Genomic DNA, 22,266 nt, shown 5'->3' with positions numbered 1-22,266 from the left:
GTATACCCATTTGAATTGTTGCCTTGAAGATTTTTTTAATTATCTTTAACGTTTATTCATTTTGGAGACACAGAGCATGAGTGGGGGAAAGGGCACAGAGAGAGGGAGACACAGAATCCGCAGCAGGCTCCAGGCTCTGAGCTGTCAGCACAGAGCCCGACGTGGGGCTCGAACCCACGAGCCATGAGATCGTGACCTGAGTCGAAGGCGGACGCTTAACCGACTGAGCCACTCAGGCGTCCCCGAAGATTTTTTTTTAAGCTAAGCAAAACTGTTGTATTTTTTCCCCCTGAAATCAAAGCCAGTATTTCTCTTGCACGAAACTGTCATGTGTTGCTTCCTCACCGAGAAACACAAAATTGACAAGAGTTGGTATTTATTTTTTTTTAAAGAAATGTAGGTTTAAATTTTTTTTTTTTTTTAGATTTATTTTTTTGATAGAGACAGAGCACAAGTGGGGGAGGGGCAGAGAGAGAAGGAGACACAGAATCCGAAGCAGGTTCCAGGCTCCAGCTGTCAGCACAGAGCCCGATGCGGGGCTCGAACTCACAAACTGTGAGATCATGACCTGAGCCGAAGTCGGACGCTCAACCGACTGAGCCACCCAGGCGCCCCTAGAGTTGGTATTTAAAAGCACGCAAAACTGGTTCAGCCATACCCCTAACCCTTTCGCCGGGCATAACAAGATTAATCATCTTTTCTCAAGAAAGGTAGCTAACGAAGCGTCCCGGGCCAAACAGCGTACTTCGTTTCCAAGGGCAGCACCTAATTTATTCCGCCTTGAGGAGAAAGACGTGGGGCTGACAGTGTGGAACGGATTTTTTGGCAGAGTGAATTAGAGATCCTCTGGCTAAAGGGCCCTCTGCCCACTCTCCCCTTGCTAGCAATGGATCAGGAGAGAATTGTTACACTTAGAAAAGCTTCATCACTCCGGTGAGAATGTTTAGCTGAAGAAAAGCAACTTGTAACAACAAAGCAGTTGGTAACTGAGATGCTAGGCACTGGGAACTCCAAACAAACAATTCGGGAGCCTCTATTCAAAGGTTTATATTATTTCCTTGACCCTTGAAACTTTCAGCAACCCTGCGGAGAAGCCTGTGTTCCCCCTCCCAACCCACCCGTTTCAAACAGGCCCTAAATCTTGACACTCTTGAGTCTCGTTGGTTTGGAAGAAATCCCTGAGCCAGACAAATTGTAGAACCCATTGTCTGGCCAGGGAAGAGGGCCGTGCACCCTGGGAGTGCATAATCAACCAGAAAGGGTCACCAAGAGGCTCCTAGCAGGGGAGAAACTCCCAGAAACACCTGAATGCTATTTGGTCCCTCCAAAAGGCCACTAGGTTCAGATGCTAATTCGCCAGCCTCACAGTTACCGTTTCTAGTTACAGTAGATCAAAAAAGGACTCATCATGTGGATATAGTTAAACAACATTCATTAGATTGACTTTCTCAGGCTATCTATCCCCAGAGGGGTTTGTTGTCTTCAGCCTCGGAAATGCCCTCGAGCATATGTGACCTGGGAGTGGGGGGCACCTGCCAAGGCACCGCTGAGAAAGTCAGCAGGCCCAAACCACCAAAATTATTCTCTGTTGTATCAATTCCAACCCACAGTTATCATTCACTTAGGAAGCCAGGCAACACTCTTGAGCATGTCAGAAAGGAGCAGAGAAGGTGAACCCCAAAAGGCACGGTGGGTAACAGCATCGGGGGACACCCCGCAGATGTATCTGCATGTGGGGGAGGGGAAACATCACTTCCCCACAGGGTCGGGGAGAGTGCTGGAGTTCACACCACAAGGCACAACGACCCAGACCATCTCGCTGGCAGGGATCAGGAAGCCCATTTCTCAGCACAGAGAACTAAGGCACATGCTGAAGTCGGGTGCCTTGTCCCAGGAATCTGAGAAGAGCCACCACCCCATCTGGATTGGGTTTTGAAAAGGTGAGTCTCGGAAGGTAGAAATTTGGCCCAAATCGACGAATAATTTTCAGAGGACCTCTGAAGGCAGCAGGCTAGGAAAAATAGGGGGTGTGGGGCCTGCAGATAGAGAGCTGTTCCTCGCTGAAGCGCCCAACCCTCACTATGGAGAAGGCCAGGCCCAGCCGTGCCGTGGAACGGTGTGAGCACGGGTGAAGAACTACAACAATACGCAAGCCGCAGACATTAGACGTGAAGGCAGATGGGGTGCTTGTCACAGCCAAGTGCCAGGCCCTGTTAACAGGAGACACACAGGGGCGCCTGGGGGGCTCAGTCAGTGGGGCGTCTGACCTCGGCTCAGCTCGTGATCTCACAGCTCGTGAGTTCGAGCCCCGCGTCGGGCTCTGTGCTGGCAGCTTGGAGCCTGGAGCCTGCTTCGGATTCTGGGTCTCCCTCTCTTTCAGCCCCTCTCCCGCTCGTGCTGTCTCTGTCTCTCAAAACTAAATAAATAAACGTTTAAAAAAAAAAAAGGAGACACACAATTTCCTGTGGATGGGACAGAGGGAGGGAGGGAGGAATATAGTGAAGTCAGGAGACTCTCTCTGAACTTTGCTTCCTCGGGACGGAAGTCAGCACAACATTAGGCACATCGGGCTGCCTGGCTCTGGAGGCACCTGGCTGGCTCTAGAAGACTCGGTGACAGGTCGCTGCAGTATCATGGCTTCAGGGTTCCCTCCAGGGGCGCCATTCACCTACAAGCCAGGCTTTTCCCTGAACGTTGGCCAAGCAGCAGGCCAGTGTCCACGGATGCAGGACAGGAGGGAGCCCAGCCGTGCGCTCTCAGCAGCAACCTCCCCGTGCACAGGGCCAGGTTGGCCGTCAGGTCCCACAGGCACACAAACCCTCCCCCGCCAACCCCCTGGTGCCTGATACGCTTCTGAATTCAGATTCCGACCTGGGAACAGAAGCATGGAACAGGTACATGTATTACCCAATATCCCCAGAGGCTCCTGGGGCAGCACCCATAAAAACACGCTCAAAAGCACAGAAAAGCAGAACTCTCACACAAAAAGAAATACACATAAACCATTATAACCACATGCTTCAATTCAGAGGAGTTGTAGTCTTTTTGTTTGTTTGTTTGTTTTCTTTCCCCCTTTCGCCAAATGATTTCAGATCAGGCCAAGTCTAAGTCACAAACAAGTTACCAGAAAACATCTGGTGTGCAGAGCCTTGCGGATTTTGAAGTCCCAGATAAGGGATGTGGGCTGAGTTAGCGGCCTCTGCTCCCTCAGGGCTACCGGATCACAGGGCAGCACCGTGCGAGGGTTGGAAGCTGGCCAACAGACAGAGCACCAGCCTAGGCCCCGGGGCACCCGGCCGAGCGCCCGACACACCTCAGGGTGAGAACGGAAAACTGCACGCATAAGGATGTGCTACTGTGAGACCGGTGGTGTCTCTACCTCTTTAGGAAACATTGGATTGTGATTTCAGGGGAACAGGAGTTAAAAAAAAAAAAAAAAAAAAGAGGCATAGTACTTTACCTAAATGTGACGGTGAAGGTCAACATTTGGTAAATATGGTATTTAAAAAGACAGGGAAATTCACACATTTAAGAAAATGCACGGGGGCGCCTGGGTGGCTCAGTCGGTTGAGCATCCAACTTCGGCTCAGGTCATGATCTCAAGGTCCATGAGTTCAAGCCCTGCGTCGGGGTCTGTACTGATGGCTCAGAGCCTGGAGCCTGTTTCGGATTCGGTGTCTCCCTCTCTCTCTGCCCCTCCCCCACTCGCACTCTGCCCCCTCCTCCCAAAAATAAACTTAAAACAAAAATTAAAAAGAAACTGAGATCGAATCCTGTAAATAATCTCACAATGCCTTATGTTTTATACATCTGGATTTCTAAATGTCAGGTTTTCTTAAAGCAGAGTGTATCTATAAATAATTTCCAAGATCCAGGAAAACATCAAAACTTGCAGAATAAAAGGTGCAATTATCTAGGTCTTGTCTTCTTTTTTCAGTTAAGCACTCTTAAAGAGGTACACGACCAGCTGGACGTAGATGCTAACACGGAGACAATGAACGGAAGGCAGTGCAGCAGGGTTCAGAGAGCCCTGGGTTTTGTGGGAGACTTGCCTGAGTGGCCGCGGTGAGTCTCCCCAGCATCCCTCCGTCTACCTGATCCTCTCTGAAATGAGTGTGATAGTGTCTTACTCACCTTAGAGTGTGACTGTATTCACTGAGACACAGATCTGAAGAACTCTACCCTAGAGCAGGGACTGTTTTACACCGGGGCTACGCTTTCGGGTCGGTCAATGAGATGAAGATCACCTCACGATGACCCTTGAAAAACCCCTTAGTCCACAGTGCACCATCTCTCCATAAATCCCTCCGGTGTGGGAACAGACTCCGGTGGTTGGACGCTGTATAGAGGCCACGGTGAATAACAACCGGGTAAAGAAACAAACTCAAATTTGCACACGTATGCTGTTTTACTCACAGGTTTAGTGTTTCACCAACCAGGTGCACCGATATGTGTCACCCATGCGTGTTGGAAGTTTGCACGCTGATTGCCATCATTCAGGGGCTTTGCTACACACGACTGAGTTATTTCACTACTGTGAACAACGAAGAAGGGTTTTTTGGTATTACTGAAAAGCTTTTCAGCATCAGGAAGTTCTCCCTTTGCCTTTCACGATAATGTAAAGATAGCGAGGCCCTTTGTAAAATTTTACTATTGAGTTTTCATTCAGCAGCGTTTATTGAGCCTACCCTATGTGTGAGGCACCTGGCACAACAAAGGAAGGAAGCAAAATAAACAGACAATGCAGGGACCCTGCCCTAAAGGATCTCACGAGCTGGTGGTAGAAACAGACCACACCAGAGGTGGCCACAATGCAAGATGGAGTGAACCAAGTGCCACTCAGAGGTGCACGTATCGTAATCTGCAAACGCAGAGGAAAGTTGAAGGAAGGCGGAAGGAGACCGTCTCGGCTGGGCCCGGGATGAGCTGTATTTCAGCATGGAAACAGGAGGGGATGAGGGTCGACAAGGCTTGACTATGGAGCCATGGCAATTCTCAGCATCCTGGAGGAACGCACATGGTAGAGGGATGTGCTAAGACCCCCAATCCAACATCGATGGGACGCCTGCTTAGCATCAGGAACCAAGATAGATCAACATTGTTGCAACCATCAAGAGAACAGGACAGCAACACTCACCACTCAGCATTAACCTCTCCATTCTAGACCACGCTGCAGGACCTCTGGCGCCTGCCCTCCAGACCCTCCCTCCACGCTTCCGTCCAGTTCTCTGTGCTGGCAGGCTGCTGGGGGCACCGGGGTGCTGCAACGTGCCCCTTTGAAGTTCCAACCCAGACCTGTCTGTCTCCAAAGCCCACGCTCTGGACCCTGGGAAAAGTGATTTGTTGATAGGCTACCGAGGGTCTCGAAAGAGATGCACATGATCGTTGGCGCTAATTTGCAAGAGCTAATGATCCACTTTACACACAGGCAGCCTATGCTTGCTTATCTTTTTAAACAGTCCTGCAAATGAGATGCTCAACCAGACATTCATGTCAGTGGACTGTGCCAAATGTGTAACAGCAATCTCTAAAAAAGAAAAAACTCAAGAGATATTCCAAGACTCCCGCCCAAATCCTTCCTAGATCATGGGTCTCACATCTGCTGTTTCCTTTCTTAGACTCTTAGCTAGTTGCGAGAGAATGCATGCTATTGGTGATCAGAAGGCATATGTCACGGAATTTCTGTAGCAAACATATGCCCCTCATCATTTTTCTAAACTGCTCTAACATTTTTTCCCACCTCCTCCATCCCTAAGAGAGCTTAGACACTTGTCACCATTCTCTGCGTGTCAGAGGGGCCTCTGTGGCTGTTCGATGGCTTTACAGGACAGCTCAGAGTCTGAGCCCTGTTTCCCGAATTCTGCACCGCCCTTCTGGAGCCTGGCCTTGTACTGATGCTAGCTCCGGGCAAGAACACACTTTTTATTACACGGATTCCAGAGATAAGAAGCTTAGACTTGACACAGACAGGAGAGCTGCTAGATCCCATGCCGGGGAGATCAGGTGACACCCAGCAGGGGCTCTGACAGCCTTGAACTTCCGAGGTAATAATCCCATTTTTTTTTTAAGCCCAGCTTTGAACCCTTAGTTAGACGTTGTTCAGTTTGGGATTCTAGAACTTCATGAAACAATAGTTTTAAAAAGGGTTCAGCAAGTGAAATAAGCCAGTTACAAAAGGTCAAATCCGGCAGGATTCCACTTATCTGTAGGGTAGTCAAACTCACAGAGACAATAAGTGAATGCTGGGGGGGGGGGGGGGGAATGGCACCAGGGGCTGGGGGCGGGGCTCGGGAGTTTGAGTTTCACGGAGTTTCAGTTCTGCAGGATGACAGCGTCCTGGGGATGGGCAGTGGTGACGGCTACACAGCAGTGGGAGAGTGATTAGTGCCCCTGAGCCGCAGGGGCTACTCAGGGAGACGGTTAAAACTTCCTAAGTAGGCAGTTACCAGCCTGAAATGACCCACTCTTGGGTCAAGGCCCGCGGTGTGGGCCCTCGGGTCAGTGGATTGTGCCGAATGTGTAACAGCAACCTCTAAAAAAGAAGCTGCTGGTCTGGAGTGCACCGAGACTCAGACCGGAGGCCCGGGGGCACCACGTGAACTGGCCTCAGGCAGCTCTGAGCTGGGCAGGCCTCCCCGGGCAGGGAGCTGGGTTCTAAAGGACGTGAGGAGCAGTCGGGTGAAGAAGGTCGTGGAAGGCAGGGCCGCAGCCTGTGAGGATGCATGTCAAGCACCTCTGGACTTTTTCAGAATCCAAGGGTGCTGGGGGGGGGGGGGGGAGGAGGCGGCCCCCGGGGGCCAGGGAGGCAGGTGGGAGGCGGTTCCAGATTTGGGCCTGTCCTCCAAGCTATGGGGGAACTTCCGTGGGACTTTGAGACACTCAGAGATAAATGGGATTCCTGTCTCAGAAAGTGAAGCAGGGCGATGGGAAGGGAAACGGGGGTGAAGACAAGGAAACATGTCCGGAGACCCCACCGCGAGCCAGGGAAGGGCACGCAGGTCTGAGCCAGTACGTGGCATGCAGGGCACACAATGAACCCGTCTCCTAAGCCCCCTCTGTGTCCATGATGGTTCCCATCACTATGCATCAAGTGTAACTGGGCACTCGGCAACGCTGTGTTGAGTGCCTGGGTTCAAATCCCAGCTCTGAAAAGTGTCAGCCAGGGGGACCTCTTTTTTTTTTTTTATTTAAGTTTATTTATTTCTTTTGAGAGCGAGAGAGAGAGTGAGTGCACAAGCAGGAGAAGGAAAGGGGCAGAGAGAGGAAGAGAGAGAATCCCCAGCAGGTTCTTCACCGGCAGCGCAGAGCCTGAGGCAGGACTCGAACTCACAAACTGTGACATCATGACCTGGTCCAAAATCAAGAATCAGTCGCTTAACCAACTGAGCCACCCGGGCGCCCCTGGGGAACCTTGAGAAAGTCACCCAAACTTCGGGGCCTCTGTTGCCTGGCCTGTCAAAACGGGGATCATCACGGGCACCACGTCAAAGGGGTACGGCAAGGATAAAGGGGGCACTTGCAAAGCGCTCAGGCCCGAGCCGCCTGCTGCTGCCTGCCGAGAGCTTCCCTTCCCCTCCCCCCACGGTCTACACAGCACAGCGGGGCCTACACACGGGCAGCCAGAGACGCAGGGGCCCCGGCCCCACCTCCCAGAGCACAAGGTCCGGTCTGGGAATGACAAGCGTGTGGTGAGAGCGTTATAATTATGTACAAGATGCGGTATGAACACATATTTGTATCTAATTAAATTACAGCGACTCAGCACAAGACCATTTTCAAGGAAGGCAGAGCTATCACACACGGAGCCAGATCTCAGTCTTTGGGAGCACTGGTGTGTGGGCAGTCCTGCTTAATTACTTTCTAAAGGACTAATTTGGTGGAGCCACGCTAACGAATGATTATCTGTATTAGAGCTCCCACGCGGTCCCCGAGGAGCAGTCTGCACGGCTTTCGCCCAGAACGGTTAAGCGTCGCGAGTGACTCCCCGGCGGACGAAGCCTCCTCCCTCAGTTCGCCTCCTAGGATCTGCAGCTGTTGATGGCACCGTAACTCCGGCTAAGATGTGGAGGGACGCTCTAGCAGAAGCAAGTCCGAAGTCCACCCAATGGTTTCTCGACTGGAGCGTATTTTTCTAGGAATGGTGAAATTCTCGTTACATAAAACAACTTGGGGGGGGGGGGGGGGCGCTGATTTAAGAGCCAAATCGCGTGTAATGTTAAAAAATGCTGGTTGTGCCAAGAACTACCTCGTTGTGGCAATTACTTTGGCTGAAAATAATGTGTTTGGAGCCCGCTGCACCGCAAAGGGCTCTTGACAAATGTTTCTCCTTATGGATTCAAGAGCCGGCGTCCAGCTAGCGGCATTCTGTGATGTTTGTGCAGACGAGTGGGACGCCACCGGGCCAGTGGCGTGTCTGGCCTTTTGCCGACAAGGTCCCTCGCCTGAAATGCCTGGTCTTCTGAATGCCTCAGTCTGCTCGTTCTTTGATGAGGGGAAGAGTTGGATGTCACACGATGTCATACACCCACACTGCATAACAGCCTCTTAATTGAAAGTCTTTGGTGCCCCCCTCCCTCCCCGGGCACCCAAGGCCTTTAGGGGGGCTGCTGGCTGAGCCAGCTCCTTCCGCCCCCCCCACCTGCCTGAGTCTGGCGAGGCCTTTCACGTGGTCATCTATATACACATGCGATAAAGAACACATCAACACAGACTTTATTTCAAGCAAACAGAGAAGTGGCCTGACAGCTTTCTCCAACCACGACTTAGGGTACACCTGTTACACGCGAGACACTTTGCCCGTGCGTGTGTCTGAGGAGGTGCGATGGGGCCAGGACGGTGGTCCCTGATCCCACTTAACCAGCGTTGACCAGGAGAGCCGTTAGGGACCAGGAGGGCATTGCTGAAACACAGCTACTGAGATGATCACCAGGAGACTCTGCCCAGAAGGCGGTGACAGCCTAATGACACGTGAAAATAAGCCACAGTGACGGGCCTCTGGGATAATCGTGGTAACAGAGATTTATGGACTAGATGACCACGTGGCCACCGGGGAAAGGCCTCACCAGACTCAGGCAGGTGGGGGGGGGCGGTGGGCAGAAGGAGCTGGCTCAGCCAGCAGCCCCCGCTAAGGGCCTTGGGTGCCCGGGGAGGGAGGGGGGCACCAAAGACTTTCAATCAGGAGGCTGTTGTGATCAGGTCTGTCTTCCAGAAAGAGCATTCCAAGTGTCAAATTCTTCCCTAGGTGAGCTCATCTCTACCGTGGTTTCAGCTGCTATGTACTGATGGCTCTCGAATTTTGTATCCCTATTCCGGACGCCTCCCCAGCTCCGCGCCCACAGCCCACAGCCCACGCAGCCCTTCAGCCTGTATGGCCCACAGTCCCTCACACCCGCAAGCCGCACCGTCATCTGCCTGCCCATCCTTCTAGCTCCTTCTAGCTCTGCAAATGGCGCTCAGATGAGCCAGAGTCTCGGTGTCATCCCTGGCTCCCTCTTGTCCCTGACCCCGATGATGCACGTCCTGGTGAGGTGGCCCTAAGTGCCCCTCGAGTGGAAATCAGCACCACAATCCCCTGGCTTCACGCAGTGGACTCCGGCCCCCTCCCCCTCTGCTTCTAGCCTACCCTCCACACTGCAGGGGGAGCCCCCTTTCAAAACTCCCTGAGGCTCTGACCACGTCACTCCCTTGCCTCAAAATTCTCTGCCACGTTCTCTCTGCTCCTCAGAAGAAGATGAAACTCCTCAGTGTGGCCGAGAAGCCCCACCGGACCCTCCCTCCTTCATCTCAAGCCACTCTGCTCCTTTTTCTTTCCCCGTAGGAGACCTTTCAGTTTCCAAGAGGACCTTCCACTCTCCACTTCCTAATCCCTCGCCCTGGTCTGGAGGGCTCTTCTCCCCCCCAACCCTGCCCACTCCCCCCACCCCCTTGCAGCGTCTGACTTCCACTCATCCTGGAAAGAAGAACTCACACAGGCCTTCCTTAGGAGACGCCAATACTCATGCCCCGAGTCCAAGGCCCTGCAACCCTCTACAAGGTTCCTTAGACTTCCTAGCACCTTCTATCCCTGGGGTCATTAAGTAACTCACTGTGAAGGCAGCACTGAATGTCTAGCTCCCGATGAGCAACACGTTGACCATGTACACCCTTGGAACACCTTGAAGGGGGCTGAGACTGGCAGAAAGACAAGTTTGGGGCTGCCATTTTTTTCTAATCTATTTATTTTTGAGAGAGAAAGAGAGAGAGGGAGAGAACCAGCAGGAAGGGGCAGAGAGAGACAGAGAGAGAGAGACAGAGAGAGAGAGAGGGTCCGAAGTGGGCTCCACGCTGATATTGCAGAGCCCGATGTGGGGCTCAAACTCACAGACCGCGAGATCATGACCTGAGCCGAAGTCGGATGCTTCACCAACCGAGCCACCCAGGCACCCCCTTGGGGCTGCCATTCAAAAACACAAACAAAAACCCCGCTGAGAACGACAAGCTTCTGAACGGAGCGGCGGGGATGGATGGATGATCAGCAGAATCCATGACGCCAAATGAGACTGGAGAATGGGGGAGAGAGAAGTCCAGGATGATTATTAGGGAAATCTAGGGTAGTTTATTAAGCCCGGAGAGTTCAGTTCTTTCCCAGACAGCTGGCAGAATAAATATTGCAATTTAAGACACAACTAAGTATTCTGCAAAAAGGTGGCTTTCCACACCAAGAGTATTTTCCAACAAGGATACAGCTTTAGAGGAAACAAAATTGGAAGTATGTCTCCCTAACTCTTCTTTTAGAAATTAGTTCTTTAAAGAAAGAGAAACTCTTGCAAAGAGCTATTTCTTTAAAGTAAACCAAAGAGGATGTGCACCTGTTCCTGTGTGCACCCCAGGACACCCCCAGTCCTGGACCGCATTCAAGCCCACTTGCTGCTTCCAGCAGAGTATTAAATCTATGTGTCAAACATCTAGTGAGAAAAGCATGAAGCTTCTGGGGGTAGGATGCTGGACTGACAGTTCCATAGCATTGCGAGTTTACAGCACACTTTTTTTGATTACCGATGTTTCTGCTGGCATTTAAAACATTTTGCTAACACTAGAAACCCCCTATTAATAAGCTAGGACTTTAAAGATGAATAAGAAAAATTTTTTTTCCAAAAGCGGGGCGCCTGGGTGGCTCAGTTAAGCACCTGGCTCTTGACTTCGGCTTAGGTCACGATCTCGAGGTTCGTGGGTTCAAGCCCACGCTGACAGTGTGGGGCCTGCTTGGGATTTTCGCTCTCTGGCCCTCCCCCGCTCACGTGCGTGCGAGCACGCGCTCTCTCTCAGAATAAGCTTAAAGATTTTTTTCCTGAAAGAGATTTTTATAAGTAGTACCAAATACCATCGATTTAAAGTCTTTACTAATAAAATCAACGCTTTAATGTACGGTTTTTAATGCCGCTGTGATTAAGTTTTTCACGTTACTAGTTTTACGGCCTGACCTGATTACAACACTACCAACAAAGATGTTACTCCTCTTTCCTTATCTACCTTCCACCCAACTAAAGTGTTTATTTTTTAAGAGGATATATAAAAAGGCTCACACTATCTCAGAAATTAGCAATAACCCACTAACAGTTACTTTTTAAGCACAGTTTTGTGAATTTTCCACCAAAACGCTTGGGTTTGTTTATAATGTCATAAATGCTTGTGGTTTGGCTATAAAATAAATTCCTTGCCGGGTGGAGAACCAAATGTACCAATGAGAAATTCTTGGGGCGCCTGGGTGGCTCAGTCGGTTAAGCGTCTGACTCGGTTGTGGCTCAGGTCATGATCTCATGGTTCGTGGGTTCGAGCCCCACATCAGGCTCAGCGCTGACAACTGCAGAGCCTGCTTGGGATTCTCTGTCTCCCTCTTTCTCTGCCCCTCCCTTCCCGGCTTGTTCTGTCTCAAAAATAAACATTAAAAAAAATTTTTTTAAAGATGTTCAAGATTTTAAACAAATTATTCTTAATTTTCAAAATATAAATCCTTAGAAATTAAAAAGATTTTCTGTTTCAAAACTAGAAAATATAAACAGCAGTAGCTCAAAAGACTAATAATGGTGATTTCACAACACGTCTGGAAGTCGCAGGGACCATTGACTTGACCCGCCACAGTTATTAAAAAGTAACACCGGGGGTGCCTGGGTGGCTCAGTCGGTTGAGCATCCGACTCTTGATTTCGGCTCAGGTCGTGACCTCAGTTTCCTGAGTTCCAGCCTCACACTGGGCTCTGTGCTGACAGTGCAGAGCCTGCTTGGGACTCTCCCTCTCTTGCTGCCCCTCCCCTCCTTGCGCTCGCTCTCTCTCTCTCAAAATAAATACACTTTGCGGGGCGCCTGGGTGGCTTGGTCGGTTAAGCGTCCGACTTCGGCTCAGGTCATGATCTCACGGTCCGTGAGTTCGAGCCCCGCGTCAGGCTCTGTGCTGACAGCTCAGAGCCTGGAGCCTGTTTCAGATTCTGTGTCTCCCTCTCTCTCTGTCCTTCCCCTGTTCATGCTCTGTCTCTCTCTGTCTCAAAAATAAATAAACGTTAAAAAAAAATTAAAAAAAAAAATTAAAAATAAATAAGTAAATAAATAAATAAACTTAAAACAAAAAAAGTAACACCTGTAGGAGAAGAAGATCAGGGAACCGGTAGTTAAACTATGTACCGGCTTCAGAAGGAATTTGATAGTCTCTCATGACACCTTCCAAGGGAAGACAGAGACAAGGCTACTATCCAGAATCATAACCCTTTAAGGCAATGACCAACTTCCATATTATGATAACGCTGAAATATCTTTTTTGAGCACCAGGATTATTTACAGCATCACACCCCAGATTACAACGGTGTTGTAACTTGATAGGGCTCTGCATGCTAGAGGAAACTCACCCTCAAAAAGGAAAGGTAAGAGCAAGAAAAGAAAGAGCTTACCCATCACACATATAAAACAGACAAGAATTTTAGGTGAAGATCAGTAAGAAGTACAAAGCACAAGAGCTATTATCTTAGGCTGCATTACAAGAAGTATAAACTTTAGAATAAGGGAGGTGAAGTATCCTACTCTATTCTGCTCTGCTTAAAAACCATGTCTAGAATACCACATTCAGTTATGTCCAATTTTAAAAGACATACAGACAAAAGGAAACACATGTAGATCAGGCAATCCAAAATGATTAAAATTGTATCTTATGAGGCATATTTTTTTTCCGATGGTAATGTTTAGCTAGAAGAAGACTTCAGAAAGAGCAGCCACAATTGTTTTCAAACATGTGACAACCTAGTGTATGGAAAAGAGATTAAACCTATTCTCTGTGGATCCAAGATGCAGAACTTGGGCCAAATTTTGAGCGTACATAGGAACCGGCAGCCTGAACTGTCCAAAGGAGGAATGGACTCCATGGAGAGAGAGGAGTTTCCAGTCCCTTGGAATGGCTCAAACAGTAGCTATATACCTTCTGAAGCATCCTCCCATCCAACCAAGATTTCAAGCCCTGGAGGGAGGGGTGCACCGGACCAGGGTAAGGGTAGGGGGCAGGCGAGGAGGGCCAGGGTGCTGTACTCGTGCCACCTCGGCGGAAGCAGCTCTGTGCTCATCTGCTTTCCATTTGGGTTCCTGGGTGAGCTGTGCTTTGAAGAAGCAGGTCAAAGGCTTAAGAAGGTCAACCACAAGATGAAGTAACCTGTTAGGTCCCCTCAAAGGCTGAGATCTTCCAACGCATGGCCTCTCAGCAAGGGTGTGCACAATGCTTCCTGGTGAGCCCCAACTGATGGAAAGTATCCAAAGTGACTCAATGAAATAGCAACATTTTATTCTTTGCTCCCACCTCCCTCTTTCCTCCAGTTCTGCTCCTCTCTCATCCGCAAGGTGCAATGTAAAAAGAGGTAGATAGTTTCGACGTCAAAAGATTCAGATTGGTTCCTTAAACATATTAAAGCCAGAGCTCCCATACGACCCAGCAGTTCTGCTTCTGGGCATCTGCCCCAGAGAAGTGAAAACACAGGTCTACACAAACACCTGTATACGAACGTTCAGAGCATCGTTCTCTGTAATAGTCAGAAAGTGGAAACAGCCCCAAACCCCATCAGCCGGACAATGGATCCCCAAAATGCGGTACATCCATAAAATGGAATATTATTCAGCCATAAAAAGGAACCAAGAACTGGCACATGCTACCACCTTGGACAAACCTTAAAACACGATGCTTAGTGAGAGAAGCCCGACACAAAAGGTCGAATGTCGGGATGATTCCGTTTACATTAGAACATTCAGAATCAACAGAGACAGTAAGCAGATTAGTGGTCATCAGGGTCTCGGGCAAGGGGGGGGGACAAGTGACAAGGGGGTTTCTTTCTGGGCTGATGAACATGTTCTAAAATTAGATACCGGTGAAGCGGGCACAATTCTGTGACTACATGAAAAGGCACTTCATTGTATACTTTCAAAGGTACATCAGTCATATCTCAGTAAAGCTGCTAGTGAAACAAAAAAAGATTCAGAACCAAGCCTTTCGAGTCGTGTGGCTTCATAAAGTCACCAAATCTCTTTGAGCCTCAGTTTCCTCCTGTGCCAGAGAGGGAGGTAACACCACTTCCCTCAACGGGAGGCTTTGGAGAAACCAGGGAGTAGAGAACGGTTAAGTATTTCCCAAATCCTAAACGGGCTTATCAATGATAACTTTTCTTCACTTTTCAACTGGTGCGGTTTTTCCCGGAGCAGTAAAAGAAGTCTGCGGTTTCTAGCTCGTTTGACAAGAGTTCTAAGTACTTGGGAGAAAAAAAAAAGAGAGAGAGAAACAAAAACACACACAAAAAAAACGCTGCCCAAGTTTTCTCCTAAAGTCAGGGTACCGATATCTGAAAGAAGAGAATGAACTACACATCGCCTGGCTTTACACGTAGTATCCGCTGCAAATTAGGGGGCACAGCAAGGGAAAACAGATCAGAGGAAGACGGAAATTTCATTCATTCGAACAAAGCTTTCTTTTCCCGCTCGTTTATATATTTATCTTGCCAGGAGGATGCGAACTGTGACCGTCCCCCAACGAAGAGGGATGGCCTGGATTTTCTGAAGCTAATACGGGACTATGACTTTTCAGCTAATGAAATACCCACGTTTAATTTAGTTCTTGGGGAAACAGTGTTGCTACGATCAAGTACTTTCATCAAATCATCATAGTCATTAACTGAATTGTATCCATTTATATTTTCACTTAATGGGAGCCTCTTAAAGTGAAGAATTTCACAGCAAAACATCTGTTGCTTAAGACAGCACCCGTTAACGTCCATTTCTGCCCCCATAAACTACTCGTGCTGTAAAGTTTATTCATATGGTAACCAAAACATAATAAAAACAGAGCTAAGAACCGTCTGAGGAAAGAAATTCAACAGTTATGATTCATTCACTTGTGTGATGAAATGATCTTACTGTTGGAGTTTAGCTATTTTAATGTGATTTTTTCTTAAACTGTTACCCATGCAACATGTAAGAGCTGGCCTTTACTTGCTTCTAGACATCATTTCCAGTAAAATACTTTATCAATACTGCTAAACGAGCAATTAACAGCAAAAAAAAAAAAAAAAAAAAAAGGCAGAAAACCAAAATACTCATGAATAGATGTGTAGGTCAACTTTACAACTGAGCTGCTATTTAGGAACATATGACCAGGCCCCCAAACAACTGCTCAAATAAAAATATCTAGGCTCGTTTTCATAACCTAAATCAAACTGTCAGCATATATGCCCACATATTAATGTTTCAAAACCCTTCCTGCCTGAAATTCACTTAATATAACTTTCAGCCACATGCTTTTCACAACTAACATAAAAGGATTTTTATCGAAAACATGTAGGAGGCTGTACTACCTTCACATCAAAAATAGCAATTCAAGAGGCGCCTGGATGGCTCAGTCGGTTATGTGTCTGACCGGCTCAGGGCATCATCTCACAGTTCGTGGGTTCGAGCCCCACATTGGGCGCTGTGCTGACAAGGGAAACCTGGAGCCTGCTTCAAGTTCTGTGTCCTCCCTCTGTGTCTGCCCCTCCCCGCTCGCTCTCTCTCTCTCTCTCTCTCTCTCTCAAAAATAAATAAACATTATTAAAAAAATAGTAATTCAAATAGGATTGATTGTAGGTCATTTAAGGAAACTATTCAAAATTTTGCCGAGAACTCTATTCAACCTATGGGAGAGCAAAATCAGACCCACGACTGCAAACTGTGAGGGATTCCAGTGGCTCCCAGAGCATCAGATACACTCTATCTGCCTTCAACACCTCCTAAGCACCGAAAACACAGGGCTTCTGCTCTGGGAAACTGCTGTTACATCTGGAGAGTCAAAACTTTCATTCCACTGAAGAGCGCATTACTAAGTTAATGAAGGCCTGCATGTGATTAACATGAAAATTATAGGCTGCTAAAACGATCAGGAAAACGCTTCCACGAAAAAGAGATCGATTCCACCAGGAATTAAACTATCATTATAGAGGCACAATCAACACACCCAGGGATCTTCATTGCTACAGCTAATACCTCCTATTTGCAGGCAGGTGTTGATGAGCTAGAAAAGTTTCTCTAAACCACAATTACAATGGCAAAAATAAATTGCTCAAGTTGTCACAGCACCTAGAATGCCAAATTATTCGCAAATTCTATACAACACACATTGTTTCTTCGTTGACAAACTTTGGGGACCCTCTGATAAAGCAATAAATCCGACGTCAAAAAAAAAAAAAGCTGGTTAACTTTTGTGCATGAATTATCATACGTCGGGTTCTCATAAAATATGCTGTGGTGTGAAAATCTTTTTCAACCCTGCTAGTGAGACTAAATAAAGCCTTTCAAGCACGAGAATATTACATTTTTCTTTTAAAGATGTCATATTGGTAGTTATTTACTGTTTCCCTCCTGTAAAAAAAAAAAAAAAAATTTTTTTTAAATGCAACAAGATCTGCCAGCCCGTAAACAAAACAGTGCGAGCGCGTTCCAGCCAGGTTCGCCGCTCCTGTGCACCGCGCTGCACGGCGGCGGTTTCCCCAAAGTAGAACTGACCGGCTTCGCAGGCTGCGGCCGCCACGAGCACCGCGCACCTCCCCAGGGAGTGCTGGGCTACTCGGCGGTCTGTTTTCCGAGTTCCTCCCGCGGACCCTCCCGGGCGGACGCGAACCGGGCGGCCCCGAGCAACACGTCCCCGCGCCCGCGGCCGCCCCGGCCTCCCCACGCGCCGCCCGGCCCCGTGCGCTCCGCGGGTCCCCGGCACCCCCGGCCGCCGCCCCGCGCGCCCTGGCGGGCCCGGCGCGGGCGCGGACGCGGGGCCCGGGGCGCGGGGCGCGGGGCGCGGGCGGCGGGGGCGAGCCGGGCGCGGCCCGCGGGCCTGCACAATGCGCCCGCGGCGGCGGGAACCGCGCGCCTCCGCCGCAACTTTGCGCGGCCTCCCGGCCCCGGCCTCGCCCCCGCGCCCGCCCCGGCCCCCGCCGCCCGCGGCCCCCGCCCTCCCGGCCGCCGCCCCTCACCGTTGCAGAACTGGAGCAGCGAGGACGTGTCGTACAGGCTGCTGTAGCTCGAGAAGCCGTCCTCCATGCTGAGGCCGCCGGGCCGCGCCCGCTCCCCCCCGGCCCGGCCGCGCCGCCGCCGCTCACCCCCACACTGAGCCGAGCCGAGCCGCGGCCGGCGCTGGCGCTGGGGCCGGCCCTGCTGTGGCGGCGGCCGCGGCCGGTTACCATGGCAACCCCGGGCCCGCCGCCGCCGCTGCCGCCGCCGCCGCCGCCGTCGCCGCCGCGCGGGCCCGACGCCGGCGCTGCCGGCGCTGCCCGCCAGGGGGCGGCCTCGGCGGGGCGGCGGGGCGGGGCCGGGGGCCGGGGACGCGGCCGGGCGGCCGGGTGCCCGAGCGCTGGGGGCCTGCGGGGGCGCCGGGGCCGGACCCCGCCGCCTCTCGGGACCGCGGCGTCCCCGGGAGGGCGGGACGCAGGGGGGGTGGGGGGGCGGGGGACAAAGGCAGCGGCGGGGCGGGCGCGCGGGGAGCCGGGCCGGGGGGAGCCCCTCCCCACCCCCACTGCGGGCGCGGAGGCCCGCGCTGCCCGAAGGCCCCGTCCCCGCGCCCGCCCGCAGCTCCAGGCCCAAACATGGACTGCGTGCCAGCCCATTTCGGCCGCGTTTCCCCCTCGCAGCGGCGCCGCTTTCGGCCGCGTCCTCCGGCCGCGGCGCGCCCCTCTCCCCACACGTTTTCCGCCGCCACGAGGTCCGGCCTCCGGGGAGGATTAGCGCGGGGTGGTGACTCCGCGCGGCCGTCGGCTCGCGGGCGGGGAGAGAGGCGGCCTGCCGCTGCAAATGGAGGCCGGGCACCTGAGGCCGCACAGTCTGGGCGGCCTGGGAAGGAGCCACAACATCTGCTCTGCTCCTTCCCCTCTGATCGGCCCCTGCGGTACAGATTTGTCACATTACACACTTGTTAACTGGTTCCAGGAGCCCAGAGAGCTGTGTGCATTCCGTCTCGGGAAGACAGCGAGTTCCGAACAAGTTCCATAGCAGGAGAGGCACCCGGACCCACCAGTGTGTAACTTTCCCAGCGCGCGCGCACACGCGCGCACACACACACACACACACACACACACACACCCACACTCACATACTGCATTAATGACTGGAGTTCCACCACGCTCCGCGTCAAGTACCGGTGCTGGTAAATAACATAGGAGGAAGCAGGAGAGAAGAATGTCTCCGTTGGATAATCCCCTGGGCGCAGGAGAGACTGCCAACATTTGAGCTCCTTGTCACACAATTGTTACAATTCACTTACACGATATAACCACATGTGATTCCCTTACATGTTCTAATTCACTTACACGTCTGAAGGGTTGCAAGTTGTTAGTATTCGCCTGTATGGGTTGAACACACTGTAGGTGAAATGAGATACGAGTAAAAAGTTTCCATCAGGACGGTGCGTGGGCCTCACTGGGTTCAGAGGCAGAAGCAGAGGGCGTGGTGAGGGCGGGGGCTCTGTCCCTGCAAGTGGCACGTTTGGCGTCTGGGTTAGTGACAACTGGCGCTACACATCACTGGACATCATGGGCAGAAGGGAGGTTGAAGACCTTACCCGGGACCTGGTCAGGAAGACCGAGCACAAGGGGACAAGAGGGATTGTTCACAGGAAAAACACGTGTGGGACCCTGAAGGGCTGCGGGCACTGTTGGTTTGACCGTCCCAGTGCTTGAAGGACGATGGGAAGGACAGTGATCCGGGGTCTGCTACGGGCCAAAGGGCTGGTCTGATAGGAATGAACGGCTTGTATTGCAGACAGGTGGGAAATGAGATTGCACAGAGGCGGGGAGAGCCAGGTAGGAGAGGCCCGGAGGGCCGGCGGAGGAGCCTGAACACAGCCGGCAGGAGGAAGGTGGGAGGCTTGCACACAAGCCAGTGGCTGCTAAGACTGCATTAGAGAGATGAGTCTGTGTGTGGACAGGACAGCAGGGCCTGGAGCTGGAGTGGCCCAGGGTGAGGCCAGGCCAGAGGGAAGAAAGAGAGACTGAGGGATGGGCCAGAGGGACGTGCCTGTAGGGCAGACAGCCGGAGAGGTGGGAAAGCCAAGACGGATGGCAAGCATCCCACTCAAAATGCCTGGAGCAAATGGAGATTGGAGATGGCCTGCCAGAGAAAGAATGGGATTTGGGTAGAAGTTGTTAATGGACTTTCTAAAGGTGAGAATGGAAAGTCAACAGAAGCAGGGCTACTGGTAGCGGGAGCTAGGAGAGAAAGAAATTCCAAAGGAGCATCAGGAAAGAGAAACAGGGAAACCTAACAGGACGTTGTCAGAAGACCATGGGGGAGGGGAAGGGGGGAAAACAATAAAAGTTACAGAGAGGGAGGGAGACAAACCATAAGAGACTCTTAAATACTGAGAACTGAGGGCTGATGGGGGGTGGGGGAGAGGGGAAAGTGGGTGATGGGCATGGAGGAGGGCACCTGTTGGGATGAGCACTGGGTGTTGTATGGAAACCAATTTGACAATAGATTATATCTAATTAAAAAAACCACAAGCATCTGAAAAAAATAAGTGAAAAAACTATAAGCACTGAGTGTTGCAAACAGGTGGGCGTTTTCACAGAATCCTCTGCAGGACGGATCATGGAGGATGAGGCCTCCATCTGGTAGCAAAGAGCTTGCTGGGTGGCCAGGAGCATCTTGGTGACCAGTGGGGGCAGGAGCCAGGGCCTGCTGGTCATCAAACGATGAGCACAGGTAGATGCGTGTTTGAGAATTTTGGCAGGAAAAGGAAATGCGGGCCAAATACAGAGGGCAATGGAGGCAGCAGGGTCACAGAAAGCCACCCCGGCCACCGACCAGCACAGGTAGACTGCAAGAGGCAGGTGCTATAATGGAAACCAATTTGACGATAAATTTCATATTTAAAAAATAAATAAATAAAGCATAAAATTAATGATAAGAAATCAAATCAATCAATCAATCAAAATATGTGCATGAAAAAAGGCAGGTGCTATAGAGAAGGGGGTTTTAGAGGACAAGACTTAACGCAGGTGCACTGTGACCTTTACCCTTGTCTGTCTTCCCGTTTCCCACCTTTCCCCTTCAAATCCCATCCTAACCCTACCCTTACTCCACTTGGCAGTTTTACATAATAGGATACAGCAGAGAATTGGTATAAAAAGCTGACTGTGGCATTCTTAAACTTGGAAAGGAAATGATAATTATAAATAAGTGATTAAAAGAGGGTTCTTCTGAAGAATGTTAATATTCTTCATTTATGACTTTAAAGATATGATCTTTGACCACAACTAAGGAGAGTTAAGAAAAAAGAAAATTCAGAAGTGGGGCAGGAGAAAAATTGAGCTGGAGATTTTCAGAGAAGATGTTACTTGCACTAGAGCAAAATTACAATTAACAAGAGCTCAGTCCACTTGCTTTTGAGATGATAAAGATCGTTATCACGCTCTTAACCTAGAATATGAAACGGCTATGTTTTGGGGGCACCTGAGTGGCTCAGTCGATTGAGCTTCCAACTCCGGCTCAGGTCATGATCTCACGGTTTGTGAGTTCAAGCCCCTCGTCGGGCTCTGTGCTGACGGCCCAGAGCCTGGAGCCTGCTTGGGCTTCTGTGTCTCCCTCTCTCTCTGCCCCTCCCCCACTCATGCTCTGTCTCTCTCTGTCTCAAAAATAAATAAACATTAAAAAAAAAAAACAACTTAAGAAAAAGATCCATGGGGAGAGTCCAAGAAAGATCTCTGAGCACTTAATTAATGATGTATGGGTTTTACACCCAAACACTTAAACAGTCTGCTGTTCTGTGTCATTTTGAAATACTTGGTGGCCCAAGACCAGAAACTGTTGTCATTGTCATAAGCGATGTATACTCTCAAGGACAATAGAACCAAAGCATTCCGTGGCATTAATAGAACCATATTGTACAATGTGTGGAAAACAGATAGGAAAATAAAAGCCTTTATTCACAGAGAAGTAATAAAAAACGAAATTACCCAGAAACGTAGGCCTCGTGTGTCTATTGTTTAATTCAGCATTTCTCCAAAAATAGTTAATCCAGGACCAGGCACCGTGCTTGGGGCTGGGAATATAGCCACAGAACACAGTATTTTCCAAACTGCCAGTGTGGCCGTGTACTCGATTTAAAGAGTCATATGTGCACTTCAAAGAATAAAGTAGAAAATTCTACTTTAGTGGGCACGTACCTAGAGGAGTTGAAAGCAGGGTCTTGAAGAGATATTTGCACAGCCCTGTTCATAGCAGCAACATTCACAACAGCCAAAATGTGGAAACAACCCAAGTGTCTGTCACAGACGAATGAATAAACAAGATGTGATGTATACATAGAATGGAATATTGTTCAGTTTTTAAAAGCAAGGAAAATCTGACACCTGCTACAACACGGATGAACCTTGAGGACCTTATGCCGAGTGAAATAAGCCAGACACAGAAGGACAAATATTGCATGATTCCACTTGTATGAGGTCCCTAGAGGAGTCAAATTCATAGAGATGGAAAGTAGACTTGGGGGTGCCAGGGGCCGAGGGGGGGGTGGGAAGTTAGTGTTTAACAGGAACAGAGTTTCAGTTTGGAATGATCAGAAAGTTCTAGAGATAGATGTTCGTGATGGCCGTGTGACCGCATCATTGTATTTACTGCTGCTGACCCCTGCACTGAAAAGTGGGGGGGTCTGATTATATTCTAAGAGCAAAGAAAAGTTGCCCTTCACTTAGTGTTGTGGGTTAAACTGTGTCAGCCCAAAATTCGTACGGTGAAGGACTAACCTCTACTACCC

The 22,266-nt window shown here is 50.3% G+C and overlaps 1 protein-coding gene across 3 annotated transcripts in view; it reads right to left on the bottom strand.

Moving 5' to 3' along the window:
• EML1 (EMAP like 1) overlaps nucleotides 1–22,266 on the bottom strand; it is a 183,966-nt gene that overhangs the window by 111,862 nt on the left and 49,838 nt on the right. For 2 of the 3 annotated variants that reach the window (XM_042990512.1, XM_042990513.1), the window contains exon 1: nucleotides 17,492–17,574. The exons of the other annotated variant lie outside the window; for it this stretch is intronic. In XM_042990512.1, coding sequence (XP_042846446.1) covers nucleotides 17,492–17,558 — 67 coding nt within the window. In that variant the 5' untranslated portion in view covers nucleotides 17,559–17,574. Of the gene's footprint in view, nucleotides 1–17,491; nucleotides 17,575–22,266 lie in introns of those variants that run through there. 3 annotated transcript variants of the gene reach the window in all.

Source organism: Panthera tigris, chromosome B3, assembly GCF_018350195.1.
Source record: "Panthera tigris isolate Pti1 chromosome B3, P.tigris_Pti1_mat1.1, whole genome shotgun sequence".
Lineage (NCBI taxonomy): Eukaryota > Metazoa > Chordata > Mammalia > Carnivora > Felidae > Panthera > Panthera tigris.
The sequence above is the reverse complement of the archived record's forward strand: the minus strand, read 5'-3'. Positions and strand labels throughout refer to the sequence as shown.